This window comes from Leucopleurus acutus (genome assembly GCF_964270905.1).
Source record: "Leucopleurus acutus genome assembly, chromosome: 3".
Taxonomy (NCBI): domain Eukaryota; kingdom Metazoa; phylum Chordata; class Mammalia; order Artiodactyla; family Delphinidae; genus Leucopleurus; species Leucopleurus acutus.
In genome coordinates this window covers 115,717,190-115,736,042 of record NC_139145.1, presented here as the reverse complement: position 1 = coordinate 115,736,042, position 18,853 = coordinate 115,717,190, and the positions used below count along the sequence as shown (strand labels likewise).

Genomic DNA, 18,853 nt, shown 5'->3' with positions numbered 1-18,853 from the left:
TTATTGACTAGTGATACATATATATAGAGAGAGTTAAACTTTTTCAAACAGAATCATAAAATCAAGGGGAAAGAGAAAGGAAAAGAAAGACAAATTAGAAAACAATGAAAGGGGAAGGAGAGGAGCAAAGATGGCAGTGGCAGTGATGGTAAAAATAGGACTCCAGAGCAGCACCTGAAGCACACATGTACAGTGAAGAGGATGTAATCATGAAACCATAGAAATGATTTTTCTAATCTGAACCATTGTTTTTAAACAGATGTCCCATAAGAATCCAAATTTCTGGCTTTCCTTGAAAAGTCAGAAGCTCTGTAACACTGGGTTCACATTCCCACGTGGGTTCACAGTTCTCCAGAACTGAGTAGTTGCTGCCCTATGCCCTGTGCATTTATTTGCTTTATCTCCTTAGCCCTTGGAGCCATTTGTGTTTGCTTTACACACTACTTCTACAGCCAGATCTGTTTCTTAAGCTTCAGACGGGCTTCTAGAATGCTCATTACTTACTGAGCATCTGTACTGGATGTCCTGAAGGAACCTCAAACTCCATATGGTCAACAAAATCAAAACTAAAGCAACCCTCCCCTGTGTAACACACTCTTCTCCAATGGTCCCTACCTTCTTTCTCCAAGCTAGAAAATTATCCATCACTTTGACTTTTCTTTCTCTAAAATACTAGAAAAAAAATTTTCATTCGCAATAAAACACCAGAGTGCCTAGGAAATACCTTAGAAAGAATGCCCAAGACCTTTTACAGAAAAAGTATTAAAACTCTATTAAAGGACAAAAGAGAATGAATAATTTGAACAACAACAACAAAAAGAATGTATGTGGATGGGATATCTTAACAATGTAAAGTTTTATGCTATTTCTTCCCGAATAAATCTATATATTCAATGCAATCTTAATAAAAATTCCTTTGTATTTTTTGAGGATCTCAACAAACTCATTCTAAAATTTACATGGAAAAATAGAGGTTCATGAGTAGGTCAATTTTGAAAAATAAAAGCAGAGTGGGAACTTGCCCTAGCAGATATTAAGATATACTACAAAATCAAAGTGTTGAATGTAGAATAGTTCTGGCTAACAGACAAACAGAAGAGAATAGAGAGCTCAGAAATGGACTCAGATATATAAGGGAACTTGATAGATGATAAATGTGTGTGGAAAAAATACACCTGAATCCCTCCAGTTAAAGTAGAGAACTATAAGTGAAGGTTAAAATTATAACCTTACAGAAGAAAATATGACTCAGGGGTGGAGAAAGACTTCACGAATAAGATTCAAAAGCCCAAATCATAAAACATATGAAATAAAATGAAGTTGAATAAAGACTGATTTGACTCATAAAAGTTAAGGATTTCTGTCCAATAAAAGACACCATAGATGAATTTAACAGATATATGACAGACTGGGAAAAGATCTCTGCAATATCTAAAACTGTAAAGGATTAATATCTAGATTGTAGAAAGAACTGCAAAAGAACAGGAAAGAAATAGGCAAGAAAATTATGAATAGGCAGTTCACAGAGGGGAAAGTCCAAATAGCCATTTCAATAAATATACGAAATTCTCTGATAATCAGAGAATTGCAAATTAAAACAACAGTGAAATACCTCATTACACTCATAAAAATGGCAAAAAAATGTACAAGAGGGACTAATATTATGTATTGGAGAGAATGTGGAGGACAAAGAACTCCTTGTGCACTGTTGGTGCCATTCTGAGAAGCAATATAGCGGAACGTAGTGAAATTAAATGTTTGCCCTATGAGCCAGAGATCACACGCTTTGCTATATATCCCAAAGAAATGAATGCACAGGTCAATAAAGTGGCATGAACAAGGATTTTCATTGTGGCATCAATTGTATTAATAGAGAATTGGAAATAACTTAGATGTTGACAACTAGGGTAATAGGTAAATAAAATGTGGTATATGTAAACCTTGGAATACTATGCAGCAATTAGATGTACGACAGCAATATATATGAATTTTAAAAACATCTTTAGTGTGGAAAAAATAAGAAACAGTATAAGATTTAAAACCAAATACTACTTATGTAAAAGAAATGCACAGGGAATATAAGGATAGGATAGATTTATATTTAAGGTCATATATCAAACATGTGAGACTGGGTGACCATATTGGCAAAAAGGAGGTAATGGGACTGGGGACTGGGGATACAGAGCACTTTTAAAACAAAAACAAAAACGAAAATAACAAAAAAAACCCCAAAAAACAGAAAAAGAGAAGAGCCATCCATGGGCTAATGTTGATAATGTGTTGTAAACTAAGGGTATCATTACAGTCTGAAGTACCAAATATCAATAATAACGTAGGAAAAACACTATAAAAACAAAGTCAAACTATGAAGGGTGCCGAGTAGTATGTTTCTCTAGGGCACTGGCCCTGTCCATTCTACTAAGTACCTTTTGATTTGAAAACTAGGTGTGGCAGACTGCTATTTACCTACTCAACAAGTATTTTCTCTTTCTTCCATATTTATAGAACGCTTTATTGTTAGAGGGAATAATGTGTCCAGCTCAGAAAGACACACGCACACACAATTCCCAGCCCCACTTGCAGCAAGGGGTGAGATATAAACAGAAATCACTGGGTGGGGCCTTGGGAAAGTCCTTTTGTCCCTTGCCATATTGTAAAATGAATTGACCTGGAGGCTGGGAATATGCTCTACGAATAGAAGAGCAGAAAGACAGATGGAGCCTGAGTCTCTAAAGAGCTGGTAGAGCCACCTTACCAGCTCTGGACAGCCCATCTCCAGACTTCTTTAATGTAATAGAGTAACCTCCTAATTTGTTTAATAAGCCACTATAAACTAAGTTCTTTTACTAGAACCTTAATGCAATTCCCACCTCATACACAAAGCTTTTATTTTTGCTCAAAAATATATTGTGACTCTTTTCTTCCAGACTGATGGTCAGAGGTAAGTTATAAACTAGTGGCATGATAGGTCAGAATTTAGGATTAAATGGATTACCTTTAAGACAAATCATTGCTTCAAGTAGCAGCTAATAAGCTTATTTATTCCTTCTACAATGAATGGTTAAAACTTGAAATTTCTCATCTATAAAATGAGAAACTGGAAGTCCCTTTACCTTAAAGTTACCTTACAGGTGATGTTTATGGAATTCCTTACCCCCCCCCCAAAGGTGAAGAAAGTGGGAAATATAGCTTTTATTTTAAAAGATTTGGGTAAATTCTTGATTAGAGTCATAATGCATTAAGGTAAGTCAGATTTCAGGGGGCAGTACATCTCTATTTTACATCGGGGAGTACATATTCTGCCTTCTCACTAAATATCCTTTGATGGCTAGAAGATCACTGTGGTGCCATTTTGGACTCTTAAAGCCTAAGGAATAATGTGTGCAGGACCTAGAGAGGGTAGGTCCCCGCTGGAGAACTCACCGCCTGTGACTTGACTAGTGGGCAGTGCACGGGACAAAAAGCACACAGAGCGGCCACTGAACTAGGACATCAAACAGGATTCTTATGTTCAGCAAATACTTAAGGATACCCGCTCTGTGACAGGCACTGAGCTGGGCCCTGGGAGACGACAGGCAAGACGTAGTCGCTGACCTCCATAGGTCTCAAGCCCGGCATTCCGAACTCAAGCTCTAATTCTAAATGACGTTGGTTAAGAAGGAAAAGTGTGTTCCAAGAAGCCCTCATCAGTTTAAAGGCTGCTGGACAAACGCCTGTTTCACATAGACGAAACACGAAATAGATGCACTGAAACAGAAAAAATTTCTCTCCTACTTCCGTAGAATCTTGCTGCTTACTTTCCCACTAGGGATGCTTCTCTCTGCAAGCCAGACCTATAGGAATTTGCTTTCTTTTCCTGGGGGGCCTAACTCACGGAATCCGCAGAAGCACTAAGTAAGCAGAGCGTCAGAACACTACGTTCACAATCCTGGTTTAGCATCAATTCTATGAACCCTGGCAAAACATTTCTTGGAGATTCACTGTTCTCATCTGTAAAACGAGGAGCTAGGAAATGCACTCTGTGCAAAAAGTTTGAAAACGTTTTGAAAGCGTGCAAGGGTAAAATCCCGCGCCCAGAGGATGCGCGATCTTCTGCTTATCTCTCCCGGGCTACTGTAGCACCTTTTCCGCCAGCTCTCCAAGCCCTCACGTCCCGCCCCGCCCCGCCCCGCCCAGTCCCGTCCCGTCCCGCCCCGTCCCGTCCCTTGCACCCCGCAGCCGGCGGAAAGTGCGCCTGTGCGCTGTGAGGCCCTTCTCGCCTTCCGTCGCTTCCTTTTCCGTCTCGGCCCCGCCCACCGCCGGCGCCGTCGTTTCCGGTTCAGCCTAGAAACGGCCCAATCGCTTCTGGTCCCTGCTTCGGTGGCCAGCCCATTTCTCCAACGATTCGGTGGCTTACTCGGTCTCCGGGCAGGTGGTTACCAATAAAGTTTTACTGTTTCAAAGCCGGGAGGACTGGGCCCATTCTCGGTCCCCTTGCTCGCTCCCCGCAGTTCGCCTCGGCTACAGGTAACCAGCTTTAGGGCCTCATGGCCGCGGGCCGCCGCGGCCGGGCGGGGATGAGGCCGCCTTTCGCTGTCCGCGCGCTCCCGTGGCTTCTGGGTCCGTCGGCGACCGTCTCAGCTTGAGCGCAGTCCCTCCACTCCCGCGGGCCGCTTCGCGCCGGACCCCATGGCCTCTGAGGCGCCGCCGCCTTCGTTGTCGCCGTCGCCACCTCCCTCCCCCGAGCCTGAGCTGGCCCAGCTGAGGCGGAAGGTGGAAAAGTTGGAACGCGAGCTGCGGAGCTGCAAGCGGCAAGTGCGGGAGATCGAGAAGCTGCTGCATCACACAGAGCGGCTGTACCAGAGCGCCGAGAGCAACAACCAGGAGCTCCGCACGCAGGTGCGCGGTCCGCCTCCAGCCCCACGCCCCATCCAGCCCGAGATGAGGCCTTCGAAGTCTAAGATAGCCTCAGAAGGTCTCCCTGGTAGGGCCCAGGACTGCTTTATAGAGTACCTGAAAGAGTTAAAAGTTCAGTGCGATGATAATTCCAGGTACATTTGAAACAAACCTAAGCGTTGGGGTACTCGATTTAGATAAGTGCGTGAGCTGCAGTTGTGGCCGGCGTGGAGTGCACTTAAGTACTTCAGTCTTCATTCTCACTTGTGAAGTCCCATTGGCAGTAGGCACATTTCTAATATTTTGTTCTAGATCACTTTTGAGTTTGTTAAAGCGCCGGATTTCAATCAGAATCCCATTTATCATACCCTAGATGTGTGAACTAATACTGAGCCTCAGTGGCCCATAAAATGAGAATGCTAGGACCACACTGGTGGAGGTTAAATCAAAGTAAATGTCAACAGACTGTTTTACAGTTTTGTAAATTGCTGAACGCTAGCTATGTGTGAGGTTGTTCTGGGCATTCATCTTGAGTAGTCTAGTGGAAGTAGGGAAGATAGAACTGTCTTCGTTAGAGACACTAAGTAGCTAATTTTGTTCTTATAACATGCAGTAAGGACAAATATTTAAACTCGCATTTTAAAAAAACTTTTAAACAGCATAATCTTTTCAGCTTGATTGTTTTGGGCAGTCGCACTCTTTCCCAACAAGTTATTTCCGCGTAATTATTAATTTCAGTTAAACTGTTGTCTTTTGGCATATATTGATACATTTCCTAAAACTACAAATGTAGGCTGAACGTTAAAGTATCATCAAACTTTGTTACGCTTTGCTATCAAATAATCTATGAAAATAACCGCTGAGTTGCAGTGACTTTCTGTGCCCATTGTATAGAGTTGTTAACGTTATGACATTACCGAAAATTTGTGTTTTCTTACTCAACAACTATTTATTGGACAACTACAATGCACAGCGACTGTGCTAGGAGACTACAGATATTGTTAAAATATTGTGGGGAAAGGGGAGTAAAATATGATGCGCTGTGAAAAAAACCCTTTTATAATTCTAAATTGTAAAAGTACCGCTTGCTATAGAGAACCTAAAAGAAAACGTTTTTGCTAATCTTTGAAGAGCCAGCGTTTTGGTTATTAGTGTTAATTTGCTGGCAGTCTAATATGAAAAATTGAAAAGCATAGAAAGCTGTAACTTTACTAGTGATAGTAATTATTCTTCTTTATTATCTTTCTAGTCAGCCTCCCCTGGTGGTGGGTGGAGTTTGTTAACTGTCATTCCTAATTACTAGATAGTGTTTTATCTGGAGCAGTGAAAATTTGGCTTGAGAATTGAGGGTGAACTAGCAGGAAAGTACAATATGTACAGGCTTTGGAGTCAAAGAAACCTTGTGCAAATTACTTTCTTTAGATTTCTCACATGTAAAATGGGGATTAGGACAACTAATTTGTAAGGTGGTTGTAAGAATGGATGAGATGTTACCCACAGTACCAAGTGCAGTGCCTAGCATGTAGCAGATTCCATATGAATGGTCTTGTTCATAGTAATAGTGGTAGTAGCCAGAGCCAGGATTAGAGCAAGGCAATCAGTAGCCTAGGGCGAAAAATTCAAGGGGGCACTCATTCTCAGGTATGACTCTATACTTGCATGAAGCTGAGAGTGAATGTCTCCTTAAATTTTGTGCCTTAGGTGCCTTGCTCGCTTCACTCTAGTTCCTGCCCTGGTGGTAGCAGCAGATCTGATAATCTGTGAAGTGCACAGATAATCAGTATATAATCAGTCTTATCACCTTTCTCTTTTTAAGCTTTATGTATCATTAAAGAAGCTTGTTTTTTGGTTTTGTGCTTATAATGGGTGTAATCTCACACTGAGTTCCTGTCTGACTGAGCTGTATTGATGAGGCTGCTCTTCATCTGCTTATGGGTATTTTTCACACTCAGTTGTTATGGCCTTGGTATTCAGTGAGACACAGGGAGGCAAGATGCATCTCTGAGGCAGTCACCTCTCTTTCCTTCTGCTCCAGTTACTTAATTATAAGATTACTATTTCAAGGAAAAAGTATGTTAAAGTATATGAGTGGCATTATTTAAGTGAATGGTTAATTCCAGGTGGAGAACACTGAATGATACTAGATAATTTAATTCAATGATTTAATTCTACTTAGGGAGAACTGCTGACTGATTAAAATAGTAGTATAAAAACGTTCTTATTTGTTAGAAATAAAGGATCCTGTTCACTAAGTCTTATTAATTTAGTCAGTCTGATTTTTGGAGGTAATAATTTGAGGTTAGATAGAGAATATAAGAATAAAAACATTTCCTTCTGCAGATGTAAAAGGTGAAAGCCAATTATATTGTAGTATTTTCAGTTTTTCTGAAAAGGAAACTAGCTGATATTGGTACTTCTCCAAACTTTTACCAGGAAAAATAATTATTGTAATTTCAGGAGAACAGTGTGTATATTATTAGATTGCTGTATGGTTTATTTTTCCTAAAGCCTTGCTTTCTTTCAGGTAGAAGAGCTCAGTAAAATACTCCGTTGTGGGAGAAACGAAGATAATAAAAAGTCTGATGTAGAAGTACAAACAGAGAACCACCCTCCTTGGTCAATCGCAGGTATTCTGCTTATAGTGAAGATATCCTAATACTACCACATTCAAATCATGCTAACATGGAGTTTTCTTTAAATTTAGAATCTGTATACATCTAGATAAATAGGAGAGCTGTTACAAAGTTGACTTTTCTCCATATGATTTGGTATTTTCAGATAATCTATTTGCTCTTTTGGTGGGAAAGTAGTAATTTATTGTTATTCCTGTAAATACGTAATATTGCTAATATGCTTTCAGTGGCACATTCACTGAGTAATATGTGCTATGCTGTAAGCCATCTCCTCTCATTTGACCTTACTTGTGACCAGGGGCATGTGTTTTCTTGTTGATGTGTTCCACCTAGCATCAATTCAGTGTCAGTCTCTAGGCCCTCCTGGGAATGGGGTGAGCCTACAACCCAGGCCTTGTTAGTGGCATTATGTTGTGAGGCAAAATAACTGAGAAACCAAGTTTTAATAAATAGGGATAACAAGAAATGATCTTTCCCATTAAATTTTGCCTTGTTTTATTCAGATGCAACTTAGCAAATTGCTAAACACAGCAATAGTATGAACATTACATATCTGTATAATATTATGTTTTTTAAAAAGTCAGCACCATGAGCAAAATTTGACAGAAAAAGTCAGCCCTTGACATGTTGTCATTTGATATTGAAGTATACTGTGGTATGTAGTTAGACGTTAAGAGTTGCTAATTTTTTTTTTTTTTTTTGACAGAACACAACCTATCTACCTGTTTTCTCTTTTAACTCTTGCTATGGAAAATCCAAATCTGCTTACCTTTTTTTCCTTTTTAGCTTGACAGCTAGGGAACTGAAGGTGACATTAGAATCATATATATCTCTGCAGATTTATTTGGACCATTAATTTTAATCTGTTAAAATGTGTATAATTATAAAAATATGGTTTGTTTGCAACGTGTGCTCTTTTGTGTTCAGTGCCAGTGTTTTGGAATTAAGTCCTTTTTATATACACTATTCTAATATGATATCACTTAATTTGTTTTTGCAATAGATTATTATTATCAGACATACTATAATGATGTTAATCTTCCAAATAAAGCATCTGAACTCCCAGTTCAGGAAGATCAGGATATCAAAGCTTCTACTTTTAATTCTAAAGACCAGTCACACATAGAAAATGATGCTTATGCTGGTACTGATATAACAGAAAATGTTAATTGTGGACAAGAGGACCATTTTGCCTCAAATTCACAGGTAATAAAACGCTTCACTTGAAACCGTTGATACTCAAGAACTTGTTCTTTGTTGTTATTGCGTAGAAAAATAGACTTCTTTGGTTTATTACAACATATACAAGGGTTGTAAATGTTCTGCGTGTAATTATGCAGTGAATAATACAGTTTTTGAGAAACAAAAATTAGAACTTGTTCGTATGTGTAACTATTTTCCTACTCTGTTGTGTTGCAAAAATGTATGCTGTACATAAACTAAACAAAATTTGTCAGTACGTTTGACTCAACCAAAAAATTTTGAGCAACCACAATACCATGTTCACACCAAATTTTTTTTAATACTTCCTTTATGTCAAATATCTTGCCACTGTTCAAATATCCCAGAATGTTTTATAAATTTGTTTTTACCATTTGTTTGAATCAGGATCCCAGTAAGGTTCATACAGGGCAACTGCTTGATGTGTGATGTATAATTTATACCTTTCTTCTCTATCTCTTTTCTAAAATTATTTTTCCCCTTGAGCCTGTAATTATTGAAGAAGCCAGATCATTTGTCTTAAAGAATATTTCAGTCTGGATTTTGTGGATTGCTTCCATATGGTATTAGGCATTTATTTTTGAGTAATGGTCACTCACTTACTTCTAGTGTCTTCAAAACTGGGTCAGAATTGAATTAACTGATACACTAATTCATATTTTTTAAAGTGGGTCAAATTGTAATTGATAGCCATCCCTTTCCATTGCAGAAATTGAGGTCTTATTATTCAGAATAGTTTTTAGGTCTGTTTATTGTTTCAAGTTCTGCTAACTTTTATATTGATATGAGGATGTTTTTGTCCTGTTTGACATGATTGTATCATACATAGGAGCCAGCATCTGTGTTAGCAACAGAAGATACATCCTTAGAAGGTTCATCACTAGCTGAAAGTTTGAGAGCTGCAGCAGAAGCTGCTGTATCACAGACTGGATTTAGTTATGATGAGAATACTGGATTGTATTTTGATCACAGCACTGGATTCTATTACGATTCTGTAAGTATCTCAGACCTTTTAATACTGTATAGTTGTGTTCTTAGCTGCTTGAATACCAAATATTAAACCCTAGGTTGAATTAAGATAAGCAGGGAGCTGCGTGTAAAAATTTATTTAAAGCTATTTGGCAAGAGTAAAGATTTATAAAGTAGCTTATGATACTATATTTCTATGTTTATTTAATTAAATAAGTTAATTGTGTTATTATAGATTAATATTTTAGAGAGATCTAATAACCTTTTATATGTAAAGTAACATACAAAAATGTTAGCATATTTATTAATAAAAGGAGACAACTACATTTTGTAAAATGTTTAAGAACCTAAACTAAAAGGAAGTAATGTTGTTAATTCTAGGCTTGGGGTAAGAGTTTCTAAAAATTGTTTCAAATACTTATATCTTTATGAATCCATTTTAGACCACAGAGGAGTCTTTTTCTTAAATTCTTTATAGCATGTTTATTATTAGTCATTGTTTTATATTTTGTGACTTTTAAGCATTTCACTTAAAAAAAATCAATTTGTTAACAGTGAGAACTAGGGAATTAGTATGGAATCAGAAATATAATGGACCACGGACTAGGACAAAACCAGAAAAGAAAGTTCTTGATTTATAATATAGTGTTATGACTGTTGAAGGTCTGGTATTTAATTGGAGTTTTTCAGGTTTGGTGACAATGATCCTGGAAGTTATATACCCACATACCTCAACCTCAGTGGTCTACACATATGATCTGGTCCTCAGGAATTACAGAATGTAGTGCCCCAAAGTGGAGCAGATATTCACCATTCCAGTTATTGGAACTATTATTAACTACTCTAGGGAACGTAATGATAATAGTAAATATTTTAGTTAGATAAGGGATTTCATTAGCTTGTCAGTTTGTACTTGGTATAGTACTTTGTAAATACTTTGTAAAAGAGGGTTTTATTTCACAGGAGTATGCTAATTGACAGTGCTAATTAATACCTAGAAAATTAATGTTTAAACTCTTATTACCAAAGAAAATAGCTATTAATTACTTGGTTTCTAGAAAAATATGGAATTTCCAAGTATATGACGTTAGTCTTTGTCATTCTTCTACCTTCTTTTCTGTAACTTTCTTCCTGACATCTGTTCTGTAAATGCTTAATTACATTTTGCAGGTTGTGTCTCAGTGGAGTAGGGACTTCAGTGCTTTGCCATTTTTAATGTGCTAGTTTTCATTTTAATTAATTTTCTTACATATTTGAAAATGTCTATATTTTGGACTGAAAGACATAGCAGATTAAAAAGATTTGAGTTGTAGAAGTTCTGTTATCACTGGAAATAAAGATCAGAAAGCTTCCATTCAGTTTTTAGCTGAAGGAAAGATAGTGAGAATTCTAAATATTTTTGTAAGAGATCTACAAAATGAATTAAAGACCATAAATTGCAATAGTATCAACAGTTAGAAAAATAAATTATTCTTTTTCAGGAAGCTTTACTTGCTTAATCTCAGTATATATCTTTGTAAGATGTTTCCAAGTCTGATCTGCATGGATTTATGATGTAAATAAGATACAGATTGTTCAAGTAAATCTTGGTTATAGAGTACTGGCCAGTATCTAATAAATGCAGATGATTACATAATTTTATCTTTCTAGTTTTTATCCATAATTTATCAAAACTCTATATTGCATGGCTGCATTACTCTAAATCTTATGTAGTTACTTAGTGTAGAATTAATTGATTAGTGAAGACAATTGTTTATTGATTTCTTTGTACAGAATGTTATGTTGTAGTGTTCATGAGCTTAATTTTATTTTCAGGTTTTTCTCCAGGATTTTGAATCATGAACATTGAAAGGCAACTCATTGTTTTATGTCATTGAGAGGAGGGTTTAGGGGTTTATACTACCAAACCATTATCATGTAATTATATGGAGAATGAGTCTGCAATTGCTTTTATATGGTTGGCTTTTTCTGATGCATACCTTAGTTTTCATGACTTCTAAAAGGTTTCTGTTGAACCATATGAAGTTGCTGTTTCTATAAGTAAAAAAATGGTCAAATATTGGCAATTTCATGAGCTTTAATATAATATGTATTCACTTTCCACACCAGGAAAATTAGAGCAGATATTGAATGGTAAAGTACTTTGGAAAATTACAAGCATTTTTCATTCTGTTACCTTTATTCATTTTTTCCAAAAAATACTATAGTTCTTAAAAGAAAATTTACTGTATTTGAATATATTTGTCATTTCTATTGTCTATTTTTCTATTTTATTTCATCTTACTTGAATAGAACTTATTGTTTTCTTAACTTTGAAAGGAAAATCAACTATATTATGATCCTTCCACTGGAATTTATTACTACTGTGATGTGGAAAGTGGTCGATATCAATTTCATTCTCGAGTAGATTTGCAGCCTTATCAGACTTCTGGCACAAAACAAAGTAAAGATAAAAAATTGAAGAAGAAAAGAAAGGATCTTGATTCTTCTACAACAAATGAGGAAAAGGTAATGTCATAATTTTTAAAATTTACATAATGGTGATATCATAGTTAAGCCAAAATTTTTGATGCAACTGAAAATCATTTAGTAACTGTATTTTAAACATATTCATTACAATAACAAGATATCACAATCTATCAACCAAGAAGCTTTCACATGGAGCAAACATGGACTTTTCACAAATTCTCAGTCACTAGAAGTAGAAAAAATTTCTTAAAGTTTGAAGCAGGTAGATTTAGGGCAGATAAAATACTCTTGTGTTACATAATTTGGAAGAAGAACATTCATACCAGCTATTGATAAGTTTATGTTAGTGCACAATTCACAATAAAAGAAAAACACAGTTTGTAAATAGGTGTAGGTAAAAGTTCAACATTCTTAGTTTTGTTGAGCAATTTCTTCTTACATTAGCAAACATTAAAAAAATCCATTGCTAGCAAATTTAGGATACGTATATATTCATTAGTTTCAATTGGTATCTTTTGGGAAAATGGATTATTTGTATCAATAACCATAAAAATGTTCATATGCTTTAACTGGAAAAGTCTCATTTCTAGTTTGTAATTTAAAAAAAAATTCCAAAGAAAGAAACATTCCTTTGTATAGCTATACAGCAATATTTATAAGAACAAAAAAATAGATTTAAACGGCTGACAGTTATTGGTTAAGAAGATGATGGTACATTTAAACTTCCAGTTACAAAGTAAATGAGTCACAGGGATGAAATGTACAGTGTGGGGAATATAGTCAATAATAATGTAATATCTTTGTGTGGAAACATGGTAACTAGACTTGACATTGTGATCATTTTGTAATGTATAGAAATATTGAATTACTATATTGTGCACCAAGAACTGAGGTAGTATTATAAGTCAGTTACATTTGAAAAACAAATAAATGTTCTCATAGAAGATGATACCAGATTTGTGGTTACCAGAAGCAGGGGGTGGGGAGAGGGGGATAGTTAGATGAAGGTAGTCAAAAGGTACAAACTTCCAGTTATAGGGTTAATAAGTACTAGGGCTGTAATGTACAACATGATAAATACAATTAACACTGCTGTAAGATATATGGAAGTTGTTAATAGAGTAAATTCTCAGAGTTCTTATCATAAGGAAAAAAATTTTTTTATTTTGTATGAAAATGAGATGATGGATGTTCATTAAACTTAGCCATGGTAGTCATTTATGATGTATGTAAGTCAGATTATTATGCTGTAAACCTTATACTTCTGCAGTGCTATATGCCAATTATATCTTAATAAAAATGGAAGAAAAAAGGAAGAAAATGGTAGTACATTTAATTGAAAAAACATTATTTAGTCATTCAGATGGTAGTTTATACAGGCTGAGGGGAATTTTTAAAATACTTATGATACAATGTTAAATTGAAAGAAGGAAAGTAAAAAAATGTTATCAGTGCTCTTATTTCTATTCCCTAAATAGAATTAGGTTGGTGGTTTACAGGCAGGAAAGGAGGCTTATTTGTTATATTGGTGTTTTGTAAATTGTGGCAACTATTCGATACTTTACTCTTGATTTCTTTTTTTTTTTTTTTGAAATACAGTTGAAGTACAATATTATGTTAGGTTCAGGTGTACTAAATAGTGATTTGACATTTGCATACGTTATGAAGTGATCACAACCTTAAGTCTAGTAACCATCATCTTCCACATAAAAAGTTATTATATTATTATTGACCATATTCCTTATGCTGTAAATTGTATTCCCATGGCTTATTTATTTTATAACTGGAAAGTTATACCTCTTAATCCCCTTCACTTCGTTTGCCCCCACTCCCAACTCCCTCCCCTCTGGCAACCATCCAGTTGTTCTCTGTATCTGTGAATCTGTTTTCCTTTTGTTTGTTTGTTTTGTTTTTTAGATTCCACATGTAAGTGAGATCATAAGGTATTTGCCTTTCTCTGTCTGACTTATTTCACTTAGCATAATACCCTCTAGAGTCATTAATGTCTTTGCAAATGACAAGATTTCGTTTTTTAAATAGCTGAGTAATATTCCTGTGTGTGTGTGTGCACGCGCGCGCGCATGTGCACGCCACATCTTTGTCTATTTATCTACCAATGGACACTTCGGTTGCTTTCATGTTGGCTGTTGTAAATAATCCTGTGATGAACATTGGGGTGCATGTATATTTTTGAGTTCATGTTTTTGTTTTCTGGTAAATACGGAGAAGTGAAATTTCTGGATCATATGGCAGTTCTCTTTTGAATTTTTTGAGGAACCTTCATACTATTTTCCATAGCGACTGCACCAATTTACAATACCACAAACAGTGCAAAAGGGTTCTCTTTTCTCCACATCCTTGGCAACACTTGTTATTTGTTGTCTTTTTGATAATAGCCTCTAGAACAGGTGTGAGGTGATAATCTCATTGTGGTTTTGATTTGCATGTTCCTCATGATTAGCAGTGTTGAGCATCTTTTCGTGTGCCTGTTGGCCATCTGCATTTCCTCTTTGCAAAAATGTCTATTTGTTCTTCTGCGCATTTTTTAACCTGGTTTTTTTTTGATGCAAAGTTGTGTAAGCTGTTTATATATTTTGGATATTAACCCATTATTGGTCATATCATTTGCGAATACCTTCTCCCTTTCACTAGGCAGCCTTTTTTGTTTTGTTTATAGTTTCCTTTGCTGTGCAAAAGCTTTTTAGTTTGATGTAGTCCCATTTGTTTATCTTTGCTTTTGTTTTCCTTGACTGAGGAGACATATCCAAAAAAATATTCCTAAGACTAATGTCAAAGAGCATACTGCCTATGTTTTCTTCTAGGAGGTTTGTGGTTTCAGGTCATACATGCCTTTTTTTTTTTGCGGTACATGGGCCTCTCACTGTTGTGGCCTCTCCCGTTGCGGAGCACAGGCTCCGGATGCGCAGGCTCAGTGGCCATGGCTCACGGGCTGAGCCTCTCCACGGCATGTGGGATCCTCCCAGACCAGGGCACAAACCCGGTGTCCCCTGCATCAGCAGGCGGACTCTCAACCACTGCGCCACCAGGGAAGCCCCATACATGTCTTTTTATACGTATATATTCATATTTTTTATTGAAGTATAGTTGATTTATAATACGTTAGTTTCTGGTGTACAGCAAAGTGATTCAGTAATATGTATATATATTCTTTTTCATATTTTCCATTATGGTTTATTACAAGATACTGAATATAGTTCCCGGTGCTATACAGTAGGGCCTTGTTGATCATCTGTTTTATATATAGTAGTTTGTATCTGCTAATCCCAAGCTCCTAATTTATTCCCTCACCCCCACCTCTTTGGTAACCATAAGTTTGTTTTCTATGTCTGTGAGTCTGTTTCTGTTTTGTAAATAAGTTTGGGTCATGTTTTAGATTCCACATGTAAGTGATATATGATATTTGTCTTTCTCTTTCTGACTTACTTAGGATGACAATCTCTAGGTGCATCCATGTGCTGCAAATGGCATGATTTCATTCTTTTTTTATAGCTGAATAGTATTCCACTGTGTATATATACCACATCGTCTTTATCCATTCATCTGTCGATGGACATTTAGGTTGCTTCCATGTCTTGGCTGTTGTAAATATCGCTGCAAAGAACATTGGGGTGCATGTATCTTTTTGAATTATAGTTTTCTCCAGGTATGTGCCCAGGTGTGGGATTGATGGATCATATGGTAACTCTATTTTTAGTTTTTTAAGGAACTTCCATACTGTTTTCCATAGTGGCTGCACCAACTTATACTTCCATCAACACTGTAGGAGGGTTCCCTTTTCTCCACACCCTCTCCAGCATTTATTATTTGTAGACTTTTTTTTTTTTTTTTTTTTTCCTTGCAGTACGCGGGCCTCTCACTGTTGTGGCCTCTCCCGTTGCAGAGCACGGGCTCCAGACGCACAGGCTCAGCGGCCATGGCTCACGGGCCCAGCCACTCCGTGGCATGTGGGATCTTCCCAGACCGGGGCACGAACCCGCGTCCCCTGCATCGGCAGGCGGACTCTCAACCACTGCGCCACCAGGGAAGACCCTATTTGTAGACTTTTTAATGATGGCCATTCTGACCAGTGTGAGGGGTTACCTCATTGTAGTTTTGATTTGCATTTCTCTAATAATTAATGAAGTTGAGTATTCGTTCATGTGCTTCTTGGCCATCTGTATGTCTTCTTTGAAGAAATGTCTCTTTAGGTCTTCTGCCCATTTTTTGTTTTGGGTTGGTTGTTTTCTTGTTATTGAGTTGTATGACCTGTTTGTATATTTTGGAAATTAAGCCCTTGTCAGTTACATTGTATGCAAAGGTTTTCTCCCAGTCTGTGGGTTGTCTTTTTGTTTGTTTATAGTTTCCTTTACTGTGCAGAAGCTTTTAAGTTTGATTAGATCTTGTTTATTAATATTTCTGTTGCCTTGGGAGACTGACCTAAGAAAACATTGCTACAATTTATGTCAGAGAATGTTTCTCCCATGTTCTTCAGGAGTTTTATGGTGTCATGTCTTGTATTTAAGTCTTTAAACCGTTTTGAGTTTATTTTTGTGTAGGGTGTGAGAGAGTGTTCTGACTCCATTGATTTTATATGTGGCTGTCAGCTTCCCCAACACCACTTGCTGAAAAGACTGTTGTTTCTCCATTGTATATTCTTTCCTCCTTTGTTACATTTAAGTCTTTAATCTATTTTGAGTTTATTTTTTGTGTATGGTGTGAGAAAATGGTCCAGTTTCATTCTTTTGCACATAGCCATCCAATTTTCCCATCACCATTTAGAGGTGATGGGAAAAGGCAATCTTTTCTCATTGTGTATCCTTGCCTCCTTTGTCATAGATTAACTTCCCATGTAAGTGTGGGTTTATTTCTGGGCTCTCTATTCTGTTCCATTGATCTATGTGTCTTTTTTTGTGCCGGTGCCATACTGTTTTGATTACTATAGCTTTGTAGTATATTTTGAAATCAGGGAGCATGGTACCTCCAGCTTTGTTCTTCTTTCTTAAGATTGTTTTGTCTATTTGGGGTCTTTCGTGTTTCCTTACAAATTATAGAATTATTCTAGTTCTGCGAAAAGCACCATTTGTATTTTAATAGGGATTGCATTGAGTCTTTAGATTGTCTTGGATATAGTATGGCCATTTTAACAATATTAATTCTCCCAATCCATGAGCACAGTATATCTTTCCATTTGTTCCTCTTCTTTCCTCAATATTTTATAGTTTTTAGAGTATGAGTCGTTTTCCTCTTTGGTTAGATTTTTTTTTTTTAATTCATCAATCCCTGAGCCTTATTTATTTATTTATTTTATTTATTTATTTTTGGCTGTGTTGGGTCTTTGTTACTGAGCGTGGGCAGTTGCGGCAAGCAGGGGCTACTCTTCGTTGCGGTGCACGGGCTTCTCGTTGCGGTGACTTCTCTTGTTGCAGAGCACATGCTCTAGGCACACAGTCTCAGTAGTTGTAGCACATGGGCTCAGTAGTTGTGGCGTGTGGGCTGTAGAGCGCAGGCTCAGTAGTTGTGGCGCCCAGGCTTAGTTGCTCTGCAGCATGTGGGATATTCCCGGACCAGGGCTTGAACCTGTGTCCCCTGCATTGGACACTGAGCCACAAGGGGAGTCCCTCCTTGGTTAGATTTATTCCTAGGTATTTTATTCTTTTTGATGCAGTTGTAAATGGGATTGTTTTCTTTTTTTAAAAAAATATTTATTTGGTTGCACTGGGTCTTAGTTGTGACAGGCACGGTCCTTAGTTGCGGCTGGCAAGCTCCTTAGTTACGGCTCGCAGGCTTCTTCGTTACGGCTCGTGGGCTCCTTCGTTGTGGCACATGGGCTCCTTAGTTGTGGCAGGCGGGCTCCTTAGTTGCGGCTCAAGGGCTCCTTAGTTGTGGCATGCAGACTCTTAGCTGCGGCATGCATGTGGAATCTAGTTCCCTGACCAGGGATTGAACCTGGGCCCCCTGCATTGAAAGTGTGGAGTCTTAACGACTGTGCCACCAGGGAAGTCCCTGGGATTGTTCTTTTAATTTCTCATGTAGTTTGTTGTTAAATGTATAAAAATACAACAGGTTTCTGTATATTAATTTTGTATCCTGCAGCTTTACTGAATTCATTTGTTAGTTCTCACAGTTTTTTTGGTGGTGTCTTTAGGATTTTCTATATGTTGTATAATGTCACCAGCAAACAGTGACAGTTTTACTTCTTCCTTTCTAGTTTGGATTCTTTTCTTTTTCTTGTCTGATTGCTGTGGTGAGGACTTCAATACTGAGTTGAATAAATGTGGCAAGAGTGAGCATCCTTGTCTTGTTCCTGATCTTAGAGGAAATGCTTTCAGCTTTTCACCATTGAGTATGATGTTGACTGTGGGTTTGTCATATATGGCCTTTATTATGTTGAAGTACATTTCATTTGTACCCACTTTGTTTAGAGCTTATCATAAATGGATGTTGAATTTTGTCAAAAGCTTTTTCTGCATCTATTGAGATCATCATGGTTTTTACTCTTGAGTTTGTTAGTGTGGTGTATTGTATTGATTGATTTGTGGGTATTGAACCATCCTTGCATTCCTGGGATAAATCCCACTTGATCATGGTGTATGGTCCTTTTAATGTATTATTGAATTTGGTTTGCTAATATTTTCTTGAGGATTTTTGCATCTGTGTTCATCAGTGATATTGGCCTGAAATTTTCT

The 18,853-nt window shown here is 37.0% G+C and overlaps 1 protein-coding gene across 2 annotated transcripts in view; it reads left to right on the top strand.

The window, feature by feature from the left end:
* Positions 1-4,414: 4,414 nt before the first annotated feature.
* Positions 4,415-18,853, top strand: part of AGGF1 (angiogenic factor with G-patch and FHA domains 1) — a 49,628-nt gene continuing 35,189 nt past the window's right edge. For both annotated transcript variants that reach the window (XM_082837227.1, XM_082837228.1), the window contains exons 1-5: positions 4,415-4,878; positions 7,400-7,502; positions 8,512-8,714; positions 9,559-9,723; positions 12,018-12,206. In XM_082837227.1, the coding sequence (XP_082693353.1) occupies positions 4,669-4,878; positions 7,400-7,502; positions 8,512-8,714; positions 9,559-9,723; positions 12,018-12,206 (870 nt within the window). In that variant the 5' untranslated portion in view covers positions 4,415-4,668. The remainder of the gene's footprint in view (positions 4,879-7,399; positions 7,503-8,511; positions 8,715-9,558; positions 9,724-12,017; positions 12,207-18,853) is intronic.